The following is a 19,962-nucleotide window of genomic DNA, read 5'->3' as shown; positions in this document are numbered from 1 at the left end:
TTTAAGCACACTTAAAATCGACCTGGCCTGGGATCGAACCCGCAACCTCGGGCATAGAAGGCCAGTGCTATACCATCTCCGCAAACCAGGCCAACAAGGAGCTTATTAAATGAAGTGGCTTATTCCTCCGTGAAAGATAAATAGGGATTTGTTAAGTGTTGGAAAATGGTGTAAACATTTTCAGGATAACGGTAGGTTATCTTAGAGAAATATCCACAAATAAATAAGAATGGTGGTTCAACACGTGTTTGCTTTTCCTGCAAGCAATTCTTTTGGAGAGCATGTATTGAGTATCATGTGAAATGAGAGGAATCATTTAAGTGTGGAAATAGTAAAAGCTGAACTTTGTATCAAGGAAAACCTCAAATTTAGTTTTGCAAGTTGTATCACTTTATATCAGAAGAAAAAGAAGTTAGTGGTGACAACAATGAAGATGAATCACTTCTCTTGGTCAAGGTTTACATTGTGATAGAGGTTGACATCGCAATCTAGGTAAATTACGGATGAGCATACCTTAGAGGTTTATCCTTTCAGTATTTTGTGGTGTCTCTCAATGGACTGAAATAGTTTTGTCTAACATCTGTCAATTTTGTTCCTAGGACAACTTGTCCTGGAAACTATCAAAATGCGATATCCAGAAGTCAAATGGCCTCATATCTATACTGTTGGGTCTAAAATGTAAAGCCACGTAAACATAGGACCTGAAATACAGTGTCTCTCTAAAGTAAGTCCCACTTTTAATATTATGTTTATATAAATACTACTTAATCTTAGACAATATTTTATGACTTATATGGTACACAAGGTTCCCAGATTTTGCTTCATTAAAGCGATTCGATATGAGCGCCATATGTGACGCGACAAATATTGACGCGATATTCCAACTCCTGCCAGACTCTGGATAACATGTCAGGCATCACTGTGGCTACGGTTTCTTCAATCCTCATTCGTAGATCCTGCAGGTCTTGTGGTAGAGGTGGCATGTAGACTTTGTCCTTTATATAACCCCACAAGAAATAATCGCATAAGGTTAACTCGCGAGAGATCGCAACAGACATTTCATGTAAGCGTTGTCCATGTCTCCTACTAGTCCTATCCAACGTTGGCAAAGTGTGAGATTGAGATAGTCACGAACTTCACAGTAATAGCACAGTCTAATATATACAGTCACGAAGATTGAGTTGTAAGGGTGCTAGGAACAAAAGACTGTGCTGGTACTATTTCGCATTGTCTGTAATGAGGCGATATTAGCGATCCTAGTGATTAGCAACTATCTATGGATGCATATTTACTACGTATTGAGCTTCGTGACTGTATATATACATTTTTTTGGGGTTATTTTACGACGCTGTATCAACATCTAGGCTATTTAGCGTTTGAATGAAATGGTGATAATGCCGGTGAAATGGGTCTGCGGTCCAGCACCGAAAGTTACCCAGCATTTGCTCGTATTGGGTTGAGGGAAAACCCCGGAAAAAACCTCAACCGGGTAACTTGCCCCGACCGGGATTCGAACCCGGGCCACCTGGTTTCGCAGCCAGATGCGCTGACCGGTGGACGACTGTATATATTAGACTGTGGTAATAGTGGGGAGATGCATCATCCTACTGGTACAGGTAATCATTCGAATCTTTATTCAGTTGAAGCATTAACCACGATTGGAGCATGTTGAAGTAAGTTATGCCAGTGACTGTAGAATCCATACAAAAGAAATGAGCCGAACAGTTTGAGATGTAACATTTGTAGCACTTCCACAATGTCTAGTGCGGTATTCCCAGCTTACAAGAGGCTCTCCACAAGAACTTCTGAGAACTACATTGAAAACACTCCTATATATGCTTAATCAATCAATCCAATCAATCAATCAATCTTCTTAATGTATCCAGCTGTTAGCTGACAAAGTCTGCTATAGTTCTTACAGAAACAACTTTTGTCTCTCTTTCATCTTCAATAGATCCATGCTACTGTTCCTGGTAACTACTCACTGTGTCAACAACTTTGTCAGATCAAATTGTGAACCAGATCAACTTTCCAATCATTGTTATGTTCACCAATGAAGCATGCTTCACGTGCAAGTACAGCAGAACCCCGATTATCCGTCACTCTATTAACCGATTGATGGATTATCCAACTGTCTTTCTCTTGCCTCCTCCTTTCTCTCTCTCTCTCTCTCTCTCTTTGCTACAGAAATATATGAAGTAGGTACTGCACATTATATTAGCACGTTTTTTCTAGACTGTTATTACAAGCATTTACTCTTACACAGTACAGTCTACTGTTCAAGTTGTACTTCATAGACTCTATAACTTATATATGAATTATTTTCCTCGGGTATGAAAAGAAATCGTGTTGTGCTAAGGATCGAAAAAATGTGCAAATCATTAAATGGTTTGGGGAAAGAAGAACTATGGTTCATCTCGCATCAGAATACGAGAGTTACAATGGTGTGCAATTTAATATAAATTAAGGATAAGTGCATAAAGTATGTAAGTCTTCAACACGAGACCTCCACTATTTCTATCTTTCCACATACAGCCATTACAATGAATTTCCTTGCCCCTTAAAAACTCGTTGTTGACAACCCGACTTAAAGTATTGAACTTCTGATCCTCTACCTAGCGAGTTACATACAAGATCTTGGAAGAAAATAGGAACGTGTAAGTATTATTTACTAAATTTACTAAAATCTTTTATGGTACGGATTATCCGATTTTTTCGATTAACCATTCAGCCCACCCCCTTGATTACCACAGGTAATAGAGGTTCTACTGCAGTAGTTTAATGCTGGTAACTCATATGTTTAGTCTGAAGAGAATCCCCATTCCACCCTTGTGAGATGACATCAAGTGAGATTTAGCGTTAACATTTGGGCCGGGATTGTAAATTACTTTTTATGTAGGACCATACATCTTGCTGCCATGTCTCAACACTGACTATTCCTACAAGAGATTCTGCCTGAACTATTGAAAATGCTTCCTCTTAACATCAGACATTAAACACTCCTGATGATCCTAGAAGATCAGCAGTCGCCATATTCCAGACATATACTGGGTAAACACTTAAATCACATTGCGATAATGCAATTCCCAAACTATATGCTCTGCAGTCTTAATGAAGAGATGAACTGTCATCATCTGGGAAAGTGTCTAGCCCTGCACTCTTCATCTGAAGTTGACCGTTACTGGGAAGCCAGGATGAAGATGTGTTATTTCAGTTAGCTGCAATTTTTCTATTACTGTTTTTGTTGCTTGTTTGTAGTCAATGACTTCATTGGTCATGTACTAGCCATTTGCAAAATAAATAAATTAATTAACATCAGACATTCAACGTGATTTCAACATGATAGAATACAAGCTCACTTCGGGAATGAATTATGTCATCTCACAGTTACATTCGGAAATCACTACTTAGTTCAGAGTGGGCCCATTACCTTACCACCACACTTGCCTTGTCTTACTCCACTTTATTTATTTTTGTGGGACCACATAAGTCACTGGTTTATGCATGTCTGTTGATTCTGTATATCTTGTAGCACGTGTAGCTGTTACAGCTGTTGAAATCAGAGTAATTTCTAGCGTTTTGAGAGAGTTAAGGCAGAGTATGGCATGCCGGTGCATGTTTTGTCTAGAAGTCAATGGACTTGTGCTACAGAACCTACTGTAGTGAAGACAATTTTGTTGAGACTGCCAGCTTCAACATTACTGTCATTGTTCCTTTTATTTTGTTTGCTTTATATGGTTGTAATAAGTATCTGCAATGTTAATATTGGTAATTTATTTATAAATGTACTCAATTTTCAAATAACTGATTATTCTAATGTCTTCCTAGCAAATCGATCAACATAAATAATGTGGCAATCCTGCCAGAAACTTCTCGTTGCCTCGAGATTCGAACGAGCATCCGGCGCGATAGACAAGGCGAGCTCCGCAGAGCGCTGGGGGGCGCAGCACGGAGGGGAGACAAAACGCTGGCCGCTGCGGTGTGATACAAAGCAAAGGGGACGCAAAGCTGCAGGTGCTTTGCTGTTCGAGGTGAAGGGGGGGGGGACGAAACCTCCCGAACAGAATCGTCCAGGAAGAAGCAGTGAGAACAGAAGTCTGTAGAAGTAGAAATTTCGAGCATCATAGTTTCTGGAAACTATGGTTCAGTGATAAAAAGGAGACGCGAAGAAGGAACCAGTCAGTCAGTTGTTGTTAGTATCGGACAGCGAGTTCAGATCAGCAGCGCCCAGGAGTCTAGGGTTCGACACGCGAGTGAACTTGAGCAGTGTCCAGGCGGAAGCAACGCAGTTGAAAGTCTTGAGTTCAAGTGCAGTGAACTGTCTCCAGAAGTCTTGAGTTCGAACTTCAGTGGCTTGTCTCTGGAAGTCTTGGGTTAGATATACTGTAAACTTGAGTGAATGAGCTAGAAGAACTAGCCAAGGCAACGAACTGAGAACTGACAGTTTTATTTTGTAAATAGTGCTTTGTGAACATTAGTTGAGATTAGAGTACATTGTAGTTCTCAATAATCCAAGTCAATTGTCATTGTCGTCTGTGGAGTGCAATAACGAATACTGTGTTGATGTGTGGAGTGAAATACCCATTGTTGACGGGAGTGTTTAAATTCAGAAATATAGAAAGCCATTGTTGTAGATATAAGTAACATTGTTTTGAATAAAAGTCACAATAATGACATGATACCCTGCTTCACTGAGACGAAATGCTACAGTCTGTAGATTCCTTAACAAAAATTAATCCCGAAATTTTTCTAATTTACGATACACTTCGAATTATTACAGAATATTAATTTGGAATAACTTATATTGAGAGTTTCATTTGTGCCAGGTGTATCTTTAAATCACAAATATATATGGGGCATGTAAATAAATAAGCAGCATCATAATTCTCACCCTCAACCCAGCAACGTACCACAGGAAAGGTGATGGTGATGTAATGGTGACTGATGAAGGTAATGAACTAGACAAGTAAGTGTTTTTTGCTGCATTCAACATGAAATTTATTTGAATAAATAGACTATAATATGTAAACTACAATATCAATTCACTTCGATCGTTAAAAAATATAGTACAAAATATTGGTCACTTCAAAAACATACAATATTACAAAATGTAATCTGGTTCACAGCTTACCATATATGGAATCTCAGGCTATTCCTGCAAACATTTCTGATTAATTGCATTTAAAAAACTCTATGTCGCTTTTTTTCATAGAGGGGCAAGAGCACTAGGTGCAACAAATTTCTTTTCACGTGAAATTTTTATGCTCGACCTACAATGAGAAAGAAATTGTAACGTTATGACATAGGTTTTTCTATAAACTTTGACGTCACTCGTAGTACCTTAGAAACAGGAGACTGCTGTCACTTTCTCGCATGATCCATGGCCTGCTATATTGCAATAATCCCTGATGACACTCAAGGTTACTTGCACTCACAGGATGTGGTTATATCACATGTGATAAGATAAGTACAACTGCCTGGACAAATCCATTATTAGATAAGGTTGCACGTCTATGTATAAGCTGTATGGACGAGTCCAATAATATGGAGGGGTGTTTACATTACTTTGAAAGAGTAAAATGTGTCTCAGTAATGTTTTGTTATGGATGCTAAACATGCATGCAGAATATCAATGTGATTATATGAGTTAGTATCGAAACTATAGATAGAAAAATGCACAAAACAATGAAATTCGTGAATCTGTAAAAGAAACGTTAGAAGTATATATAATGGAAATCAAATTAAAAAACACTACAGCGTTAAATTAAGTACCAATTGTATTTTATTACTTCAATTTCTTCAAGTATGATATTAACATTTCATTCAGTCACTGAAATTTCCTTAAATTTCCCTGTCAGTTTCTTTTATACAGAGTGAACCAGAACTCTACCGACAAATTTTCACAGGTTGTTCAGGGATGTTAGCCAGGTGTTTTGATATAAGGCACCTATGGTCTCCAGTGACTTATTACTGAGTAACATGCTCATTCTTATTTCAGCAGTCATCGTATTGCACAACATGGCAACGTAAACCAATCAACTGTTTTGAGAGTACAGTCACTGTACAGTTTGTAGAGATCATTTTGAACAGCTGTTTTAAACGAAGTGAACAGTATACAGTGTATTGTACAGTGAAGTGTTTAACAAAGAAGTATGAATTTTGTTCTAAGGTTTGTTTCAGTATTCATGTAATTTTTGTATTATTTGTATTACAGTTTATAATATTACAGTACCTACTTCAGAACTTAGTTGATTACTCAAATCTAGTCTTTCAGGTATAGCTCCCTGTAAAGCAGATTTGAACAATTTTTCCCTTGAAATTATTCAAATCTGCTTTACAGTAGCTTTATCTGAAAGAATAGATTTGCATAATATATACGTCACTGTGTACGTTAACAGAAAACCACAATTCCAAGTCACACAGAGATTGTGTGCACTCGACGAGGGTCTCTGGCATTTCGTTAGCCCACGCGAGTTGTGTGGATATAAAGGGAAAAGTTGGGACAGTGTCGGGTGGAGTTCCTGGGTAGCTCAGTTGGTAGAGTGCTGGTACGTTCAACCAGAGGTCCCAGGATCGATACCCGGCCCCGGAACAATTTTTCCCTTTAAATTAGTTGATTACTTTTTAATTTTTTCTTTTAATCTATCAGCACCCATATTATCACCATTCAAACGACATACAAGTAAACACATTAACAACACATTACTCAGTAATAAGTTATCGCAGACCATAGATTCCTTATATCAAAACACTCAGCCAACATTCCTGAACAACCTGTGAAAGTTTGTCGGTAGAGTTCTGGTTCACCCTGTATATGTTTAAGAATCATAAAATTCTGTTAATAAGTGATAGGAATACGAGTATTTAATAAATTACTAGGCACTTACCGAAGTTGCACAGCAGAAATACAGAGCATTCCTATGGAGACCAGTCCCATGTAGACATATTCTGTCAGCTTATATGACGGTAGTATGGAGCGGCCATTCTGAGGAAGCTAAGCATTAGAGGGTGGAGTGGGACCGGTCTGCACAGGGAAGCGTGAATGGATAAGTCCATCTGCCAGCGTATGACCATTCGATGCCTGCCAACAGATTTTGATAGGTAGAGAATGGAGCAGGACCAGTCTGCATAGGACTACTCTGTATAACACAGTATATTATATTGAAGCAGATCTTTTATATGGTACCTCATTTACTTGTTTGTCAATTCATCTACAGTCAACTCTGGATATAGTGAACTCGGTTGTAGTAAACATTCAGCTATTAGTGAACCTAAATTGTTGGTCCCGACTCTCATACATTAAAAAGTACATTAATATTTCCGTTTCTAGTGAACCCTCGCTTTGGTTATAGTGAACCTTAAAAATTTAAGTTACAAGAGTTGAATCCTGACAAAATCTTATTTGAAGTCAGACCTCCTTGTATGAAATTGAAAAAATGTGTTGAGAACAACATTCTAAGTTTCTTACTTCTTTAGTTGAAGGACAAAGGTAGGATTAGTGATTCCTAGACAATGAGCTGTACTGTAAATCCAGGCACCGCGTGACGACCTTGCCTCACTCCACTGTCGAAGGGTTGCAATTCTGTTCTCAGGCACACTACTCTACTGATATTTATAATCCTCCCCGTCAAAGGGTTGCCGTTTGTTCTCAGAAACATTTACATGATGGATAGCATCAAAACAACAGAAAATGAAATTGTCTTCTTTTATTAAAAGGGGACTAACATGTCCAGAGTATAAATTAAGGTAAGATTTCGATGGCTTTCAAACTCCATCAACCCCCTCCCAGTTTCCAATAAGTGACCCGGGAAATTCCAAGGCTGAGTACGCAGTTACATCATAACAGCGTTTGTCATTTCTACCTGATTAGTCTGTTTTTAGTGTTCGAACAGTGAATGTACTATATAAAAATGTCGAAGCATAAAGTGTTTTCTTTGGAAGATAAAGCGAATATTATAAGTGACACTGCATGTGGTCTTTCGCAAGTGGACGTTGGTCGACAGCATAGTTTAAGTAAATCAACTGTGAGTAACAGTATACAGTCCACAAAAATTAAATAGTTTAATTACTGTTTAGTATTTTATTTTCTTGTTCACAATTTCATTCATTCCTGTTATTTAAGGTTAGGGGAGAGACACTTCGGATTTAGTGAACGAAATATGCAAGTCCGCAGATGTTCATTATATCCGGAGTTGACTGAATAATGAATGTTACTATGATGATCGAGATGGCTACATTCAGTAAAAGCTTTACCACATGTATATCACATCTGTACAGTCATTCTTCACTATGTATAGGTGAATACATTTACAAGGGTTAGCACTGGCATGTGCTCGCAGATGAAGTGCAAGAGTTCAAAATGTAAAAAGCTAGAACTGCTGATGTTACATATTTTGAAAGATTTTGTAATAGTGTGTGTATTAAAATGGCGATGAAGATGGATCTGTTGTATAAAATATTTCTCACAAATATTGTCTTTAAAGGTTTTTCTTCACTATGAGTTAGAATATGTTAGTTATGATCACGTATTGCAAAAATTTTACTACCAATACTACACGAATGGTTCATCATTACAGGTTTGCAAATACGAGGCGCATCCAGAAGGTAAGTTTCCCGATTTTTTTCCCCTTGAAAGTAAACGTAATTAGCCGTGTCAATTGCGCATGCATAACAGATCTATGACGTATCAATTATATGCCAGCCGGACAGGTCCCACCTGGTGCCAGTAGCGTGGCAGCAGTGGTCCGAAATGGAAGCTCTTATTCCTTCTCCCGCCGCCTGCGAGGTTCAGTCGGTGATAAAGTTCTTTAATACACAAAGCATTGCGCCAATTGAAATAAATATCTCTCTGTCTCTCCCCCGCCTCTTCCCCCCCTATCTCTCTCTCCTCAAGAAATTCCTGTCCTCCGTAAGCGTTTTGGCAATGACGAAGAGCTGAAGACATCTGTCACATGCTGGTTCCATTCACAGGCGGCAGAGTTCTACAACACAGGGATACAAAAGTTGATCCCACGATATGACAAGTGTCTCAATTCTGATGGTGGCTATGTTGAAAAATAGCTGAAACATTGCTGTACCTGTTGCCAATAAATGTTTTCCTGAAAGTGTGTGTTCTTTTTTTTTTTAAATAGGGAAACTTACTTTCTGGATGCGCCTCGTATATTGAAAGCTGTTCAGACACTGGAAAACTGACAAACTGACACCAGACACAACATTATTAGAAGCTTTTGCAAGGCTGTGAACATCAACATGGCTATAATTTTGAGTCTTTTGCTTAAAACAAAAGTCACAGACACTACATTTGAAATGACTCTCCCCACTGAGAATGAGGGAATGATGTTTCAGATGTTCTCTTGTTATACTTTACCACAAATATTCTATTTAAATGGTCGATGAAACTTCAATATTCTCGCACACCACACATGGGCGAAAAAAACGTATTTAAATCATTGAAAATAACTTCAAAATTGTAACACACCACTCTAGAGGCATGATGTAATCAATGCAAAAGTTATATATTTAATGGGTAACAATTCCATATAGTGCACAACACTCCATACTGGATAATTAGCAAAGCAATGTCTTCAGCACGACTGGTCTTGTGGGCTATTCCAATACGACCTCCACCATTCTAAGCACCAATCCTTATAGACTACATCAGTCATGGCCTACTGTTATAAATAAAAACAATGGAAAAGGTATCTCAGTTATAACAGTTTCATAAAATACAAGATGAAATTACGAAGTTATTAAATAATTAACATACGATCATTTTAGTCCAGGGAGCACACATTTTGGTGCAAGAATAATACCTTTACCATGATTCATAATTGAGGGCTTTGCTGGAAGAAGGGCGGATAGACCTATACGCCCTTCTTCGGGGAAACGGTTTAAAATGTAGTGAATAATTATAGTAGCGAAATTTTGTTTTGATTGTACTGTACATACCTCCAGGACAGGGCTGCTTGCGTGTATAACATTTTATTCAGGTGCATTTTAAAATCTTAGATTGCATGCATCTCAATTCGCCATATTGATGTATACGCCCTTCTTCCAGCAAACCCCTCAATTATTACTATTGTAACCAAATAATTAAAATATTTTTTGGTCCAGGGAGCATCCGTTTTTAGTGCAAAGATAACACCGTTCTGTATGGATTTTGTTGTTTTGAAATAAATGAGCGTTTCTGAACCACAATTTTACACTGATTGCAAAACTGAAATCCGTTTTCGCGTACCACGTCAGAATTTTTTACAATTAAAAATTTTATATTTTCAATATTTTTCGTAATATGAGTAATATTACAGTGTGCTTTTCATTTGTTAAAAAGGCACGAGAGCTAATAATTTAAAATTTATTACTGAAAATGTGACATAATATATTTGATTATGTTTATGTTTGATATTTATTAAAATCTACTAACTATATCCGCCCATGAGGTTAAGACATCCGTTGTTTATTCTTGGAGATTTTTATCTGTCTGCAACCAACATTATCTATAAACAGGAAGTTGAAATGTTTAGTGTCTCAGGCCATAAAAAATTATGAAGGAAATATTTACTCTTAGAGATTGCTATTAAAACTAACAATGAATTAGAGAATTGACAGAGGGTCCCCATATATATATATATATATATATATATATTTATGAAAGGCCCGTTGTCCAAAAACATATTTTTGTGGGAAATTAAAAAAACTGTTCATTGAAAATACTAAATATTTTAAAAATCCCAAAACATGATATGTTATACTATAAAATAAAGGGAACATGTTAAGGAAATTTTCAGTTACTATCATCAAAATTGTCAAGTATACAGCTTTTTGACAAGGCTGGACAAAGGGTCTTTCTTAAATAAACACTTTTCTCCATCCTTCAATGAAACATTTAATACAAAAATGAGCAGTAAACATGAGATGTAGGACTGTGTCTCCTTATTTTTTTACCCTTTCCCTTCTATGTTGCTTCCACTTGCCTCTTACTTTGCTTTTTTGGCCATGAAGATGTGAATGTATTTGGGAAAGTCGGGCAAAAGCGATTTCAGGTCACGAACTTTGTCCTCTGTAATTGGTTGACAATCAGTGTAAGCCTTTTGGTTTGGCAAAGCTATTTCAGCTCCAAATGCAAATAGAAAGTGCTTGGTTTGTAATCCTCCAATGTAAGGTAATGCCTCTATGTATCCATTTCTTCTTTGCCCAGATGAAGTCGTGGTATGTTGATATTGCAAAGACTTTTCTCTTTCCTGTCTTACACGAAATTTATGACTTGCACTTGCAATAATTTCTATCACATCTCTGCCTATATAATGTCTATCCACTTTGTTTAGGCTGCTCTTTTTACCGTACTAAAATCCCAGTTACTTGGCAGGTATGAATGTCCAAGTATTGATAGTTTGTACACAACTCTTGAAAAGCGACCCGTATCCACAAGTGTCATCAAGAAGCACATCATGGAATGATTTTTGTTCTGCTTTGCTGCGTTATCACTGTAAATATACAGCTCATCGATGTTGCTCGAAACCTCGTCTCTCACATATGTGAGCAAGAAAGAGCACACATCACTACTCTTTTCCTTGTAATATCTTCATGATATACAAAAAAGTAGGCCTCACCAGACTTGCATTGTGAATAGAAAATACATTCAGTGTCAGCGGCCCTAAGTAAAACACATGCTGGATTGGAATATGGGGCCGATATATATTCTGCATTTAATCAACAGTTAAACATAAAACATTGTCTTTATCTTTGCAGTATTCCTACATTTGCTTCAGTGATGCATAAAATTTATTGCTCTTCCTTTTGTGAACAATTAGTTGACCTTCTGCCACTCTCTTAGCAGTTTCATTAAGAGTAGGACTTTTAACATTCAACATGGACCTGAAGTTCCTCGGATTCACAGCATGTATCTAGCTGCGGTCTACCAAACCTGTAGTCAAAACGCTCTTTAAAAGTGTTATAGAAAAACTATAATTTACAGAACAATCTGGATATTTCTCCTTAAAAAGAGTATACAGTTTTTAATGTCTAACTCTGCATCAAGGTTAGTGCACTTCCTTGGAAGACTAAGGACTTGTTTTCGAGGGAAAACTTGCAATGTGAACTTTTACTTGCATCACTGTAGTGACTGAAATAGTCTCCTGGTTCTGTTGTTTGCCTCTGTTGTCCTTTGGGGATTTATCCAATAAAATGAGTTTTTGTAACCACATCTTCTTCTCACCAACAGCTAACAGACTCATGATTGTTTTCTTACATACTTCGAATTTCCGTTCACGAACGATTACAATCGAAGTTTATTTATGAAAGGTCTTTTCTCCAGGACATAGGGCTATTCATAAATAAACAATTATTACGAAACCCCATATTACACATACAATGAGTTGGACATGCGGCCTTTCTTGCCCATATGAAGCACCTAGGTATAAGGATTCCACTCATACAATAAAATGAAAATGCCTATTTTGTGGACAAAGGGCCTTTCTTAAATAAGCGATTCATATATATATATATATATATTTATGGAAGTGCAATCCAGCTTATGAGGCTACAGATTTCCTTACTGAGATAATAAACCTATCCCCTTTTAAAAGTTGTTTTAAAATTAGAGGTTCAATTTTGTGTTGTTGGTTGTCGTGTAAAAGTGAAGTGTGAGTTCTCATTTTTATGCGAGAGTACAACTTAATAGTGTTGTTTCATAGAAATGTCGAAACGTGGTTGTGTAAATGATTCAAATTTGTTTTGCTATATATGTGGGTCATAAACGTTGGTAAAACAGAGACAGAATACAACAGCTTTTGTAAAGAATACTTACTTTCAATATTTTGGCATTAAGTTAGGAGGCCAGGGCAAATCCTGGGGCCCCCATAAAGTGTGTCGTAGTTGTGTTGAAGAGTTGAGGAGTTGGAAAAATGGAAAAAAGAAAAGATTGTCCTTTGGCATCCCTATGATTTGGAGGGAACCTACAAATCATGGAGATGATTGTTATTTTTGTGTAGTTAAGGTAGTTGGATATACTGCTAAAAACAAGAAAGATATTCTATATCCTAACATTCCCTCTGCCATTCGGCCCATACCTCAAGGTACCGATATTCCCGTTCCGGTACACCCTGAATCAGATATATTGCCATCTGCATCCAGTAGCATTGAAACTGAATCTCCAGTGGATCATACTTATGAACCAGACAGTACTGGCGATGATAAATGTTTTAATCAAAATGAGCTTAATGATTTTGGTGACGGATTTAAATTTGCCTAAAGAATCAGCAGAACTATTAGGTTCTAGGTTAAAAGAAAAGAAAGTATTGGCTGAAGGTACATATTTTTCATGGTACAGGCATCATGAGAAGGAACCTGTCCCTTTTTTTGCTGAAGAAGAAAATTTAGTGTATTGCCAAGATTTCCTTGGCGTCATAAAATTTTATAAGATAAACTATAATTCCAAAGAGTGGAGGTTCTTCATAGATTCTTCTCAGAAAAGTCTTAAAGGTGTTTTGCTTCATAATGGAAACACTGCGGACTATTGCTGGATGTTAAAAAGGGACTGCTCTGAACAACATGCAAGGAGGTCAAAGAGGAGAAAATTTGAAGTGCAATATTGAGGTAAAATTATGAAAGTGTTTATAATTATTAATTAATATTAATTAATGATTAATTAATGCAAACAACAAATTGTGGCCTAGCTTTTCTCACAGAATTCTTGTTGAAAATAATTTTTATGACGTTACACAAAGCTATAATTTCATTTCTGGTTATTCATGAATTGTCTGAAAACCTGACGTGATGGGGCAAAATGGAGATTATTTTCGAATTCAGCACAAAAAATCCGTTTAGAATCGCCTATCAGATTGAAAACCACAGAAAATAAGTTTTGAAATGCAGAACGGTGTCATTCGTATAACATGTTCCTAAATTAGTCTTGAATACATTCTTTAATAAATCACTCCAAACTAACGTGTATTGTGCACGAAGATAATTCTGTGTTGGCCCATTGTGCATTGTTTATGTAAATAAAAACAAATGAAAATTAAGATGGCACTTTTTTCTTCTCTTTTACGGAGAAGGGACCCGAAGGCCTACACTGCAGCCTGGGGCTTATTGTGCTTACAACTCTATTCTGTGAATGATACTTGTAGTCGAACAGCTGTGCTCTTGTGCAGGTACAGTACATCACACTTTGAACTTAACCTGGGCTATGGTATGGATGATATGAATTAATGATTGAGAAATGAGTCCGAAGTCCAATGTCCAAAGTTACCCAGCAATTCTGCTACGATTGGCTGAGGAAATATCCCCAACCAAGCAACTTGTCCCAACCAGGATTTTAACTTGAGCCAGCTCATTTCACAGTCAGACGTGCTAACAGTAACTGCACAGCGGTGAACAAACATGGGGACATACATTTAGTTTAAGAAATACAGGAAACAAATTGACATGTAATTAATTAAAATGTGTATTTTACGGAATAAGTAATACTGTATTTAATATGTGCCACGTGTGTATTTGTAAAATTTATTCCATTCCTCACTTTCCTTTGATCACGAAATAACACAACAGAAATCAGACATCAGCCCATGTGTGGTGTGGGAAGATACCGAGTTTTCAATAGGTTTGTTCTAGCAAGCAATTCAGAACCCGTTCCGAACTAATACGGAACTTCTTATGACACATACACCAGTTGTGTATGGTTCAGAACTAGTTTGGAATTTTACGTTGCTGTAACATTTCTTGAACTGTTCCTTCACGGCCTTCGGAATTTAATTTCATATTAAAATTATATTCATCTTCCGAACTTAATTCGTCATAAAATATATCACTATCACCTTCCAAATCACTCATGATCGACTATTTTTTTTATTTTAACCTGCCTAGTTTCGAAGAATTTTAACAGTAACTTCAGATTAAACCATCTGTGCATGCGTCAACAGTTCAGAATTCCCAGTTCTGCTCTTAATTGAGAACCAAATTCACTCGTTCCAAACGAGTTCTAAAACACGTTGGAAGAGGGAACTGGGAGTTCAGTATTGGTTCGAAATCGGTTCTATTCTTGTTGGATCACACATTGAGCTACTGCGCATGAGCAGGCAGTTCAGAATCGATTCCGAATCATGCTGGTACAAACCTAATACAACATGGTTTTGATGAGTTCTGTTAATTTAGCATGATTTTCCATTAATTCACCATCAGTGAACTCCATTCCACAAATGTCACATTTCAAATTTTCTTCTTAAATGTGTGACTTTGTATGTCTATCAAGACGACCACGACGTGCAAAGGTCTTCCCACATATGTTACATTTGAAGGGGTTTTCCTCGCTATGTACGACTGCATGTTGATTAACATGGTCCCTTCGAGCAAAACCTTTCCCACATTCCTTACATTTAAAAGGCTTTTCACCTCTATGCAAACGACAATGTACTTCAAGAAGTTCACGTTGTGCAAAACCTGAACCACATAAATTACAATTGAAAGGTTTTTCTTCGAAGTGTAATATACGATGTCTGTCGAGATGAGCACGGCGAGTAAAAGATTTACTACATATATCGCAATTAAAAGGCTTAAGTCCAGTATGAGTGAGTATATGTTGATTGAGGTGGTCACGGCGTGCGAATGCTTTACCACAAACATTACACTTGAAAGGTTTATTCGTCTTGTGCATTCGTTTATGACTATTCAGTACGTCACTCCGTGCAAAATAAATTCCACAAACTTCACAACTGAAAGATTTCTGAGAGCTGTGTAAACTGCAATGACGTTCGAGATGGCTACGTCTTGCAAATCCTCTTCCACAAATGTCGCAATTAAAGGGTTTTTTCCCTGTATGAGTAACAGAATGTTGTGTCAAATTGTCACGTCTTGCAAAGCCTCTCCCGCAATCACTACACTTAAACGGCTTTCCATCTTCAGGCTTCTCTTCGTAATTATCAACAATGTGCTTGGATTCATCATTTAGTGTTTTATTACAATCTAAGGGCAGATTATATATATTTCCATGTTCACCAACATAGGTATATTCGTTAGGTATACCAAAACTGAAAGCAATGACAGCAAAATATCTCGTTATTCAAAATATTCACTGAAAATTAATAATAAGATGCGAAGGAACAGCTTTCCTTTCGCTCCCTTTATTTTTTCGTTTCTTTCCGCCTCTCCCTTGGAGAAGGATCCAAAGTCTAGCACCTCAGTTTCAGGCTTATTGTGCAACCTCCTTATTATGTAATGAACAGGCTTCGGCCTAGGGACACAGAGTAACCAGTATGAGGTTTAGAGTACACGGAGTATAAATGACGTCTGTAATGTGCATTAACATTGTGTGTAGGCCTATTGCTGCTTGGCTGCGATACGTGTAACAGGCTTCAGCGTAGAGACGCCTGATTGAAGGTTACAACTCACGTTAATATTTTAATGGCAGATATTTATTGTCTACACTACGAATGTACTGTACAGAGTGAAATATATTTTGTGCCGTATTGTTACGGACTGTTTACAAGTTGAGACACGAAGTAATGGCGCTCTCCATCACCCAAGCCACTCGACCAACACAACACTATAGTCCGTGCGTTCTGAACTTCATGCATTTCTGTGCCCAGGACTGAAGCCTGGTAATGACTGTTGAACATAGGCGGAGAGAGAACCATTCATTGGGGGGGGGGGGGGGCAAAGCAAAACCATAGAATACCCATATAGCGGGGTTATGGGAGACATCATTTACCTTCTCCCCCATTATAGCTTGACCGTGGTACAGTATATTAGAATATGATCATTTAATAAAGGTATTTTTGGGGGGCACGTTTCTTACAGTGTTACATCCATATCTGTGATGTTTCGAACAGAGTTGTATAGGGATTGAACAGTAGATCTACTACAAATTATAATAGGGCATAACATCTCCCTCTTTTTCTTTCTCGTACAGAAACACATGCATACATCAATAAAACTACGTAACTGTGCTGATAATAGAAACTTTTTTTATAAGAAGCTTACCTTCTGAAGATATCCTATGAAATGTAAAATCTAATTATTTTATTTTATCTCATCTTTAAGTTTACACATTATACTGTGATCGCTTTTCTTTTTTTCTGCATTGTTGTGCAGTATGTTATTCATACATTTCCAAGTGGCGGCCTGAACATCTGCAGACTTCTAACACATTAGTACAAGCTGTTACAAAAGAAAAATTACAGTGCTTCCATTCCTCAAATGAGGTATAGAAATTCTTATACATTTAAAAATTTAAAATAAATACAGTATTATAGTCCAGACACATGATCTGAAGACATTAATTCATCAATTTAAGCACAGAAACTTAATCATAAACAAAAGCAAAAAAATATCAATATGAATTCAATAGAATTGAAAAAAAAGAAGTTAGACAGTTTGGGGGGGCAGTGCCCCCGCCCCATAACTCCGCCTATGTTGTTGAAGTCCTTAGGACCGTATTACTATGAGTACATGATTCACTACTTGGTGCCATCTTATTGATTCAAGTACAGTATCCATGTCTGACAGAGTTCTCATGAACAGGAATGCCCTACTATCTACCTGTTATTCTGCAGTTTCCTCAAATCGATGACGTCTGTTCACAAATCATGTACTACGTCCTGTTGCATCCTATACTAACCTGAAGATCACGGCACCATAGACACTGAGATTCAGCATGGTGCCATGTATCCAAAGGAGTTACATTCCCTGGTCTGCTGTGAAAGTCCCTATGTCTACCTGGGATCTGTGCACCTCCCCCAGACAGATGTCATCTTTACGCAAATCATGGTACACATCTCCCTCATCTCTTGGTCGATCTAAAACTATTGACGATATAAGATTGAGCACCTGTAGCTTGTTCTTTATTTTATTTGGTAAGAAGTTATTTCTCAGAACAATGACTCACTGACTGATATTGTCAGACCAAATGGCAGAAGATTAGGGTGTACAAAATAGCAGTACATTAGTTTTTCATTTTATTTCCATATTATATAAGCAGTTTTTTTATGAAGTCCTCAAATATTGGGTTCTATTTCCATGTTGGATAGATTCGGCAATATACAAAATAAATAACATTACAACACCTATTCTATTCAATGGGATCTGAGAATTTGTTTACAAGTTTCCATCTTTTTCACATTTTGCATTGAAGAAGTTTCACTGTAATTAAATCCATAATTTCCAAAGTTAAAAGCTGAAAGTTAAATTAATTTTAAAATCATTCTTTGTTTCTTTGTTCAATTCTGTACACATACCTAATTGTTAATTTTTCTTCAAAATACTATGAAAAGCAACGTTCATGTTGCTTTATATTTTGCATGTAACACACTTAAAAGACTGGAATTACAGATGTGTATAGAAAAAATTTCTTCAACAAAAAAGTCTTACCTCTCTTGCAGAATTTGATGCTCTTCTTTCACTTCTCCTTTCAGTACAGTGTCATTCCAGATTGCTTCTTCCTACATTACAATAAAAATGGACATTGTTTTTCTAACTAAAATTACATCTTGCATATAAACATATGAATAATTGTAATTTCACTCTATAAGACTATAAAATTAAACTTCAACTCATTCTTGTAAAAATAACAAAATGAAAAGCCAACTCTGGTTTACCTCCTTAAGCCATCATAATTACTAGATCTCGGACATTCACCTATTTGCATATAAACATATGAATAATTGTAATTTCACTCTATAAGACTATAAAATTAAACTTCAACTCATTCTTGTAAAAATAACAAAATGAAAAGCCAACTCTGGTTTACCTCCTTAAGCCATCATAATTACTAGATCTCGGACATTCACCTATTTGCATATAAACATATGAATAATTGTAATTTCACTCTATAAGACTATAAAATTAAACTTCAACTCATTCTTGTAAAAATAACAAAATGAAAAGCCAACTCTGGTTTACCTCCTTAAGCCATCATAATTACTAGATCTCGGACATTCACCTATTTGCCTATTTTATTACTGTGTACATAAGTTAGGGGACTTAATAAAAAAACAACTATGTTTGGCCATTTGAAAATGCCTGTCCAAATTTCATAGTGCCTAATCAATGCCTACTTTAGGGATAATATCCTATTTTATGAATAGGAGTTTATTATCACAATTTTATGTACTACACTTCGTTCCATGTCTGACAGAACAAGTAAACATTGTCTAAGGTGACCAAACGTCCTGTTTTGTCCGGACATGTCCTCCTTTTTAGGCCTCTGTCCAGAGTTCGGGCAGATTTTTAAAAAGTCAAGAAATGTCCTCCTTTTTGTAATTTGTACGCCTGATATTTTGAAATTACCTGATTTGACGCCTTTTCAAGTAATTTGCCCTGTAGGTGGCAGTAGCATCGACAGAATATACTCTTTGCTCCTATTTGTTACAGATGTTGCTTTCTCAGTGTAAAAAAAAATAATTTCATATAATTAAGTTTTATCAGAAATATGCTGTAATAAAAAGTATAATATAGGCTTAAACCTAAATGTAAATAGATATTTTCCATCTTCTTTAATATTATAGTTTCCTTGACTTTCATATGTAACTAACTGTAAAATCATTATTATTATTATTATTATTATTATTATTATTATTATTATTATTATTAAATTGTTTCATAATTATTTTGTAATAAAATAGATATTAACATGCTTTTAAGTATGATATAAGCCTAAATCTGTACTGTAAATATTTTGTAATAAAATAGATATTGACGTAATTTATAGTATGATATAGGCCCAAGCCTAAATCTAAGTACATATTCACTGTCTTTTTTTTTTTTTTTTTTTTTGACAATGTTCTCCTTCCTTAAGTTTTGTGTCCTCTTTTCTATCAATGTGAATCTGGTCACTCTAACATTGCCAGCAGAGGAGGAGTGAAATACTGTATAATTGCTATTCAACCAACAGCAGTGGTCTCATTCCACACTAGCCTTTAAGTTAGGTGGAGGTAGAACGCTACAGACCGCCCAACTTCAAGTCAAGCTTGG

At 36.5% G+C, this 19,962-nt stretch overlaps 1 protein-coding gene across 4 annotated transcripts in view; it reads right to left on the bottom strand.

Moving 5' to 3' along the window:
* Nucleotides 1-19,962, bottom strand: part of LOC138694295 (zinc finger protein 70-like) — a 249,443-nt gene that overhangs the window by 219,281 nt on the left and 10,200 nt on the right. Inside the window, exons 3-4 of one of the 4 annotated variants that reach the window (XM_069817853.1) lie at nucleotides 18,361-18,431; nucleotides 6,888-16,022 (exon numbers count right to left, since the gene is read on the bottom strand). Coding sequence is in view for 2 of the 4 variants with exons in the window: in XM_069817864.1 (XP_069673965.1) it covers nucleotides 6,952-7,081; nucleotides 18,361-18,431 (201 nt within the window). In the remaining 2 variants the exon portion in view is untranslated. The other 3 variants (XM_069817864.1, XM_069817872.1, XM_069817854.1) reach the window with 3 other exon arrangements.

Source organism: Periplaneta americana, chromosome 2 (assembly GCF_040183065.1).
Source record: "Periplaneta americana isolate PAMFEO1 chromosome 2, P.americana_PAMFEO1_priV1, whole genome shotgun sequence".
Classification (NCBI taxonomy): domain Eukaryota; kingdom Metazoa; phylum Arthropoda; class Insecta; order Blattodea; family Blattidae; genus Periplaneta; species Periplaneta americana.
The sequence above is the reverse complement of the archived record's forward strand: the minus strand, read 5'-3'. Positions and strand labels throughout refer to the sequence as shown.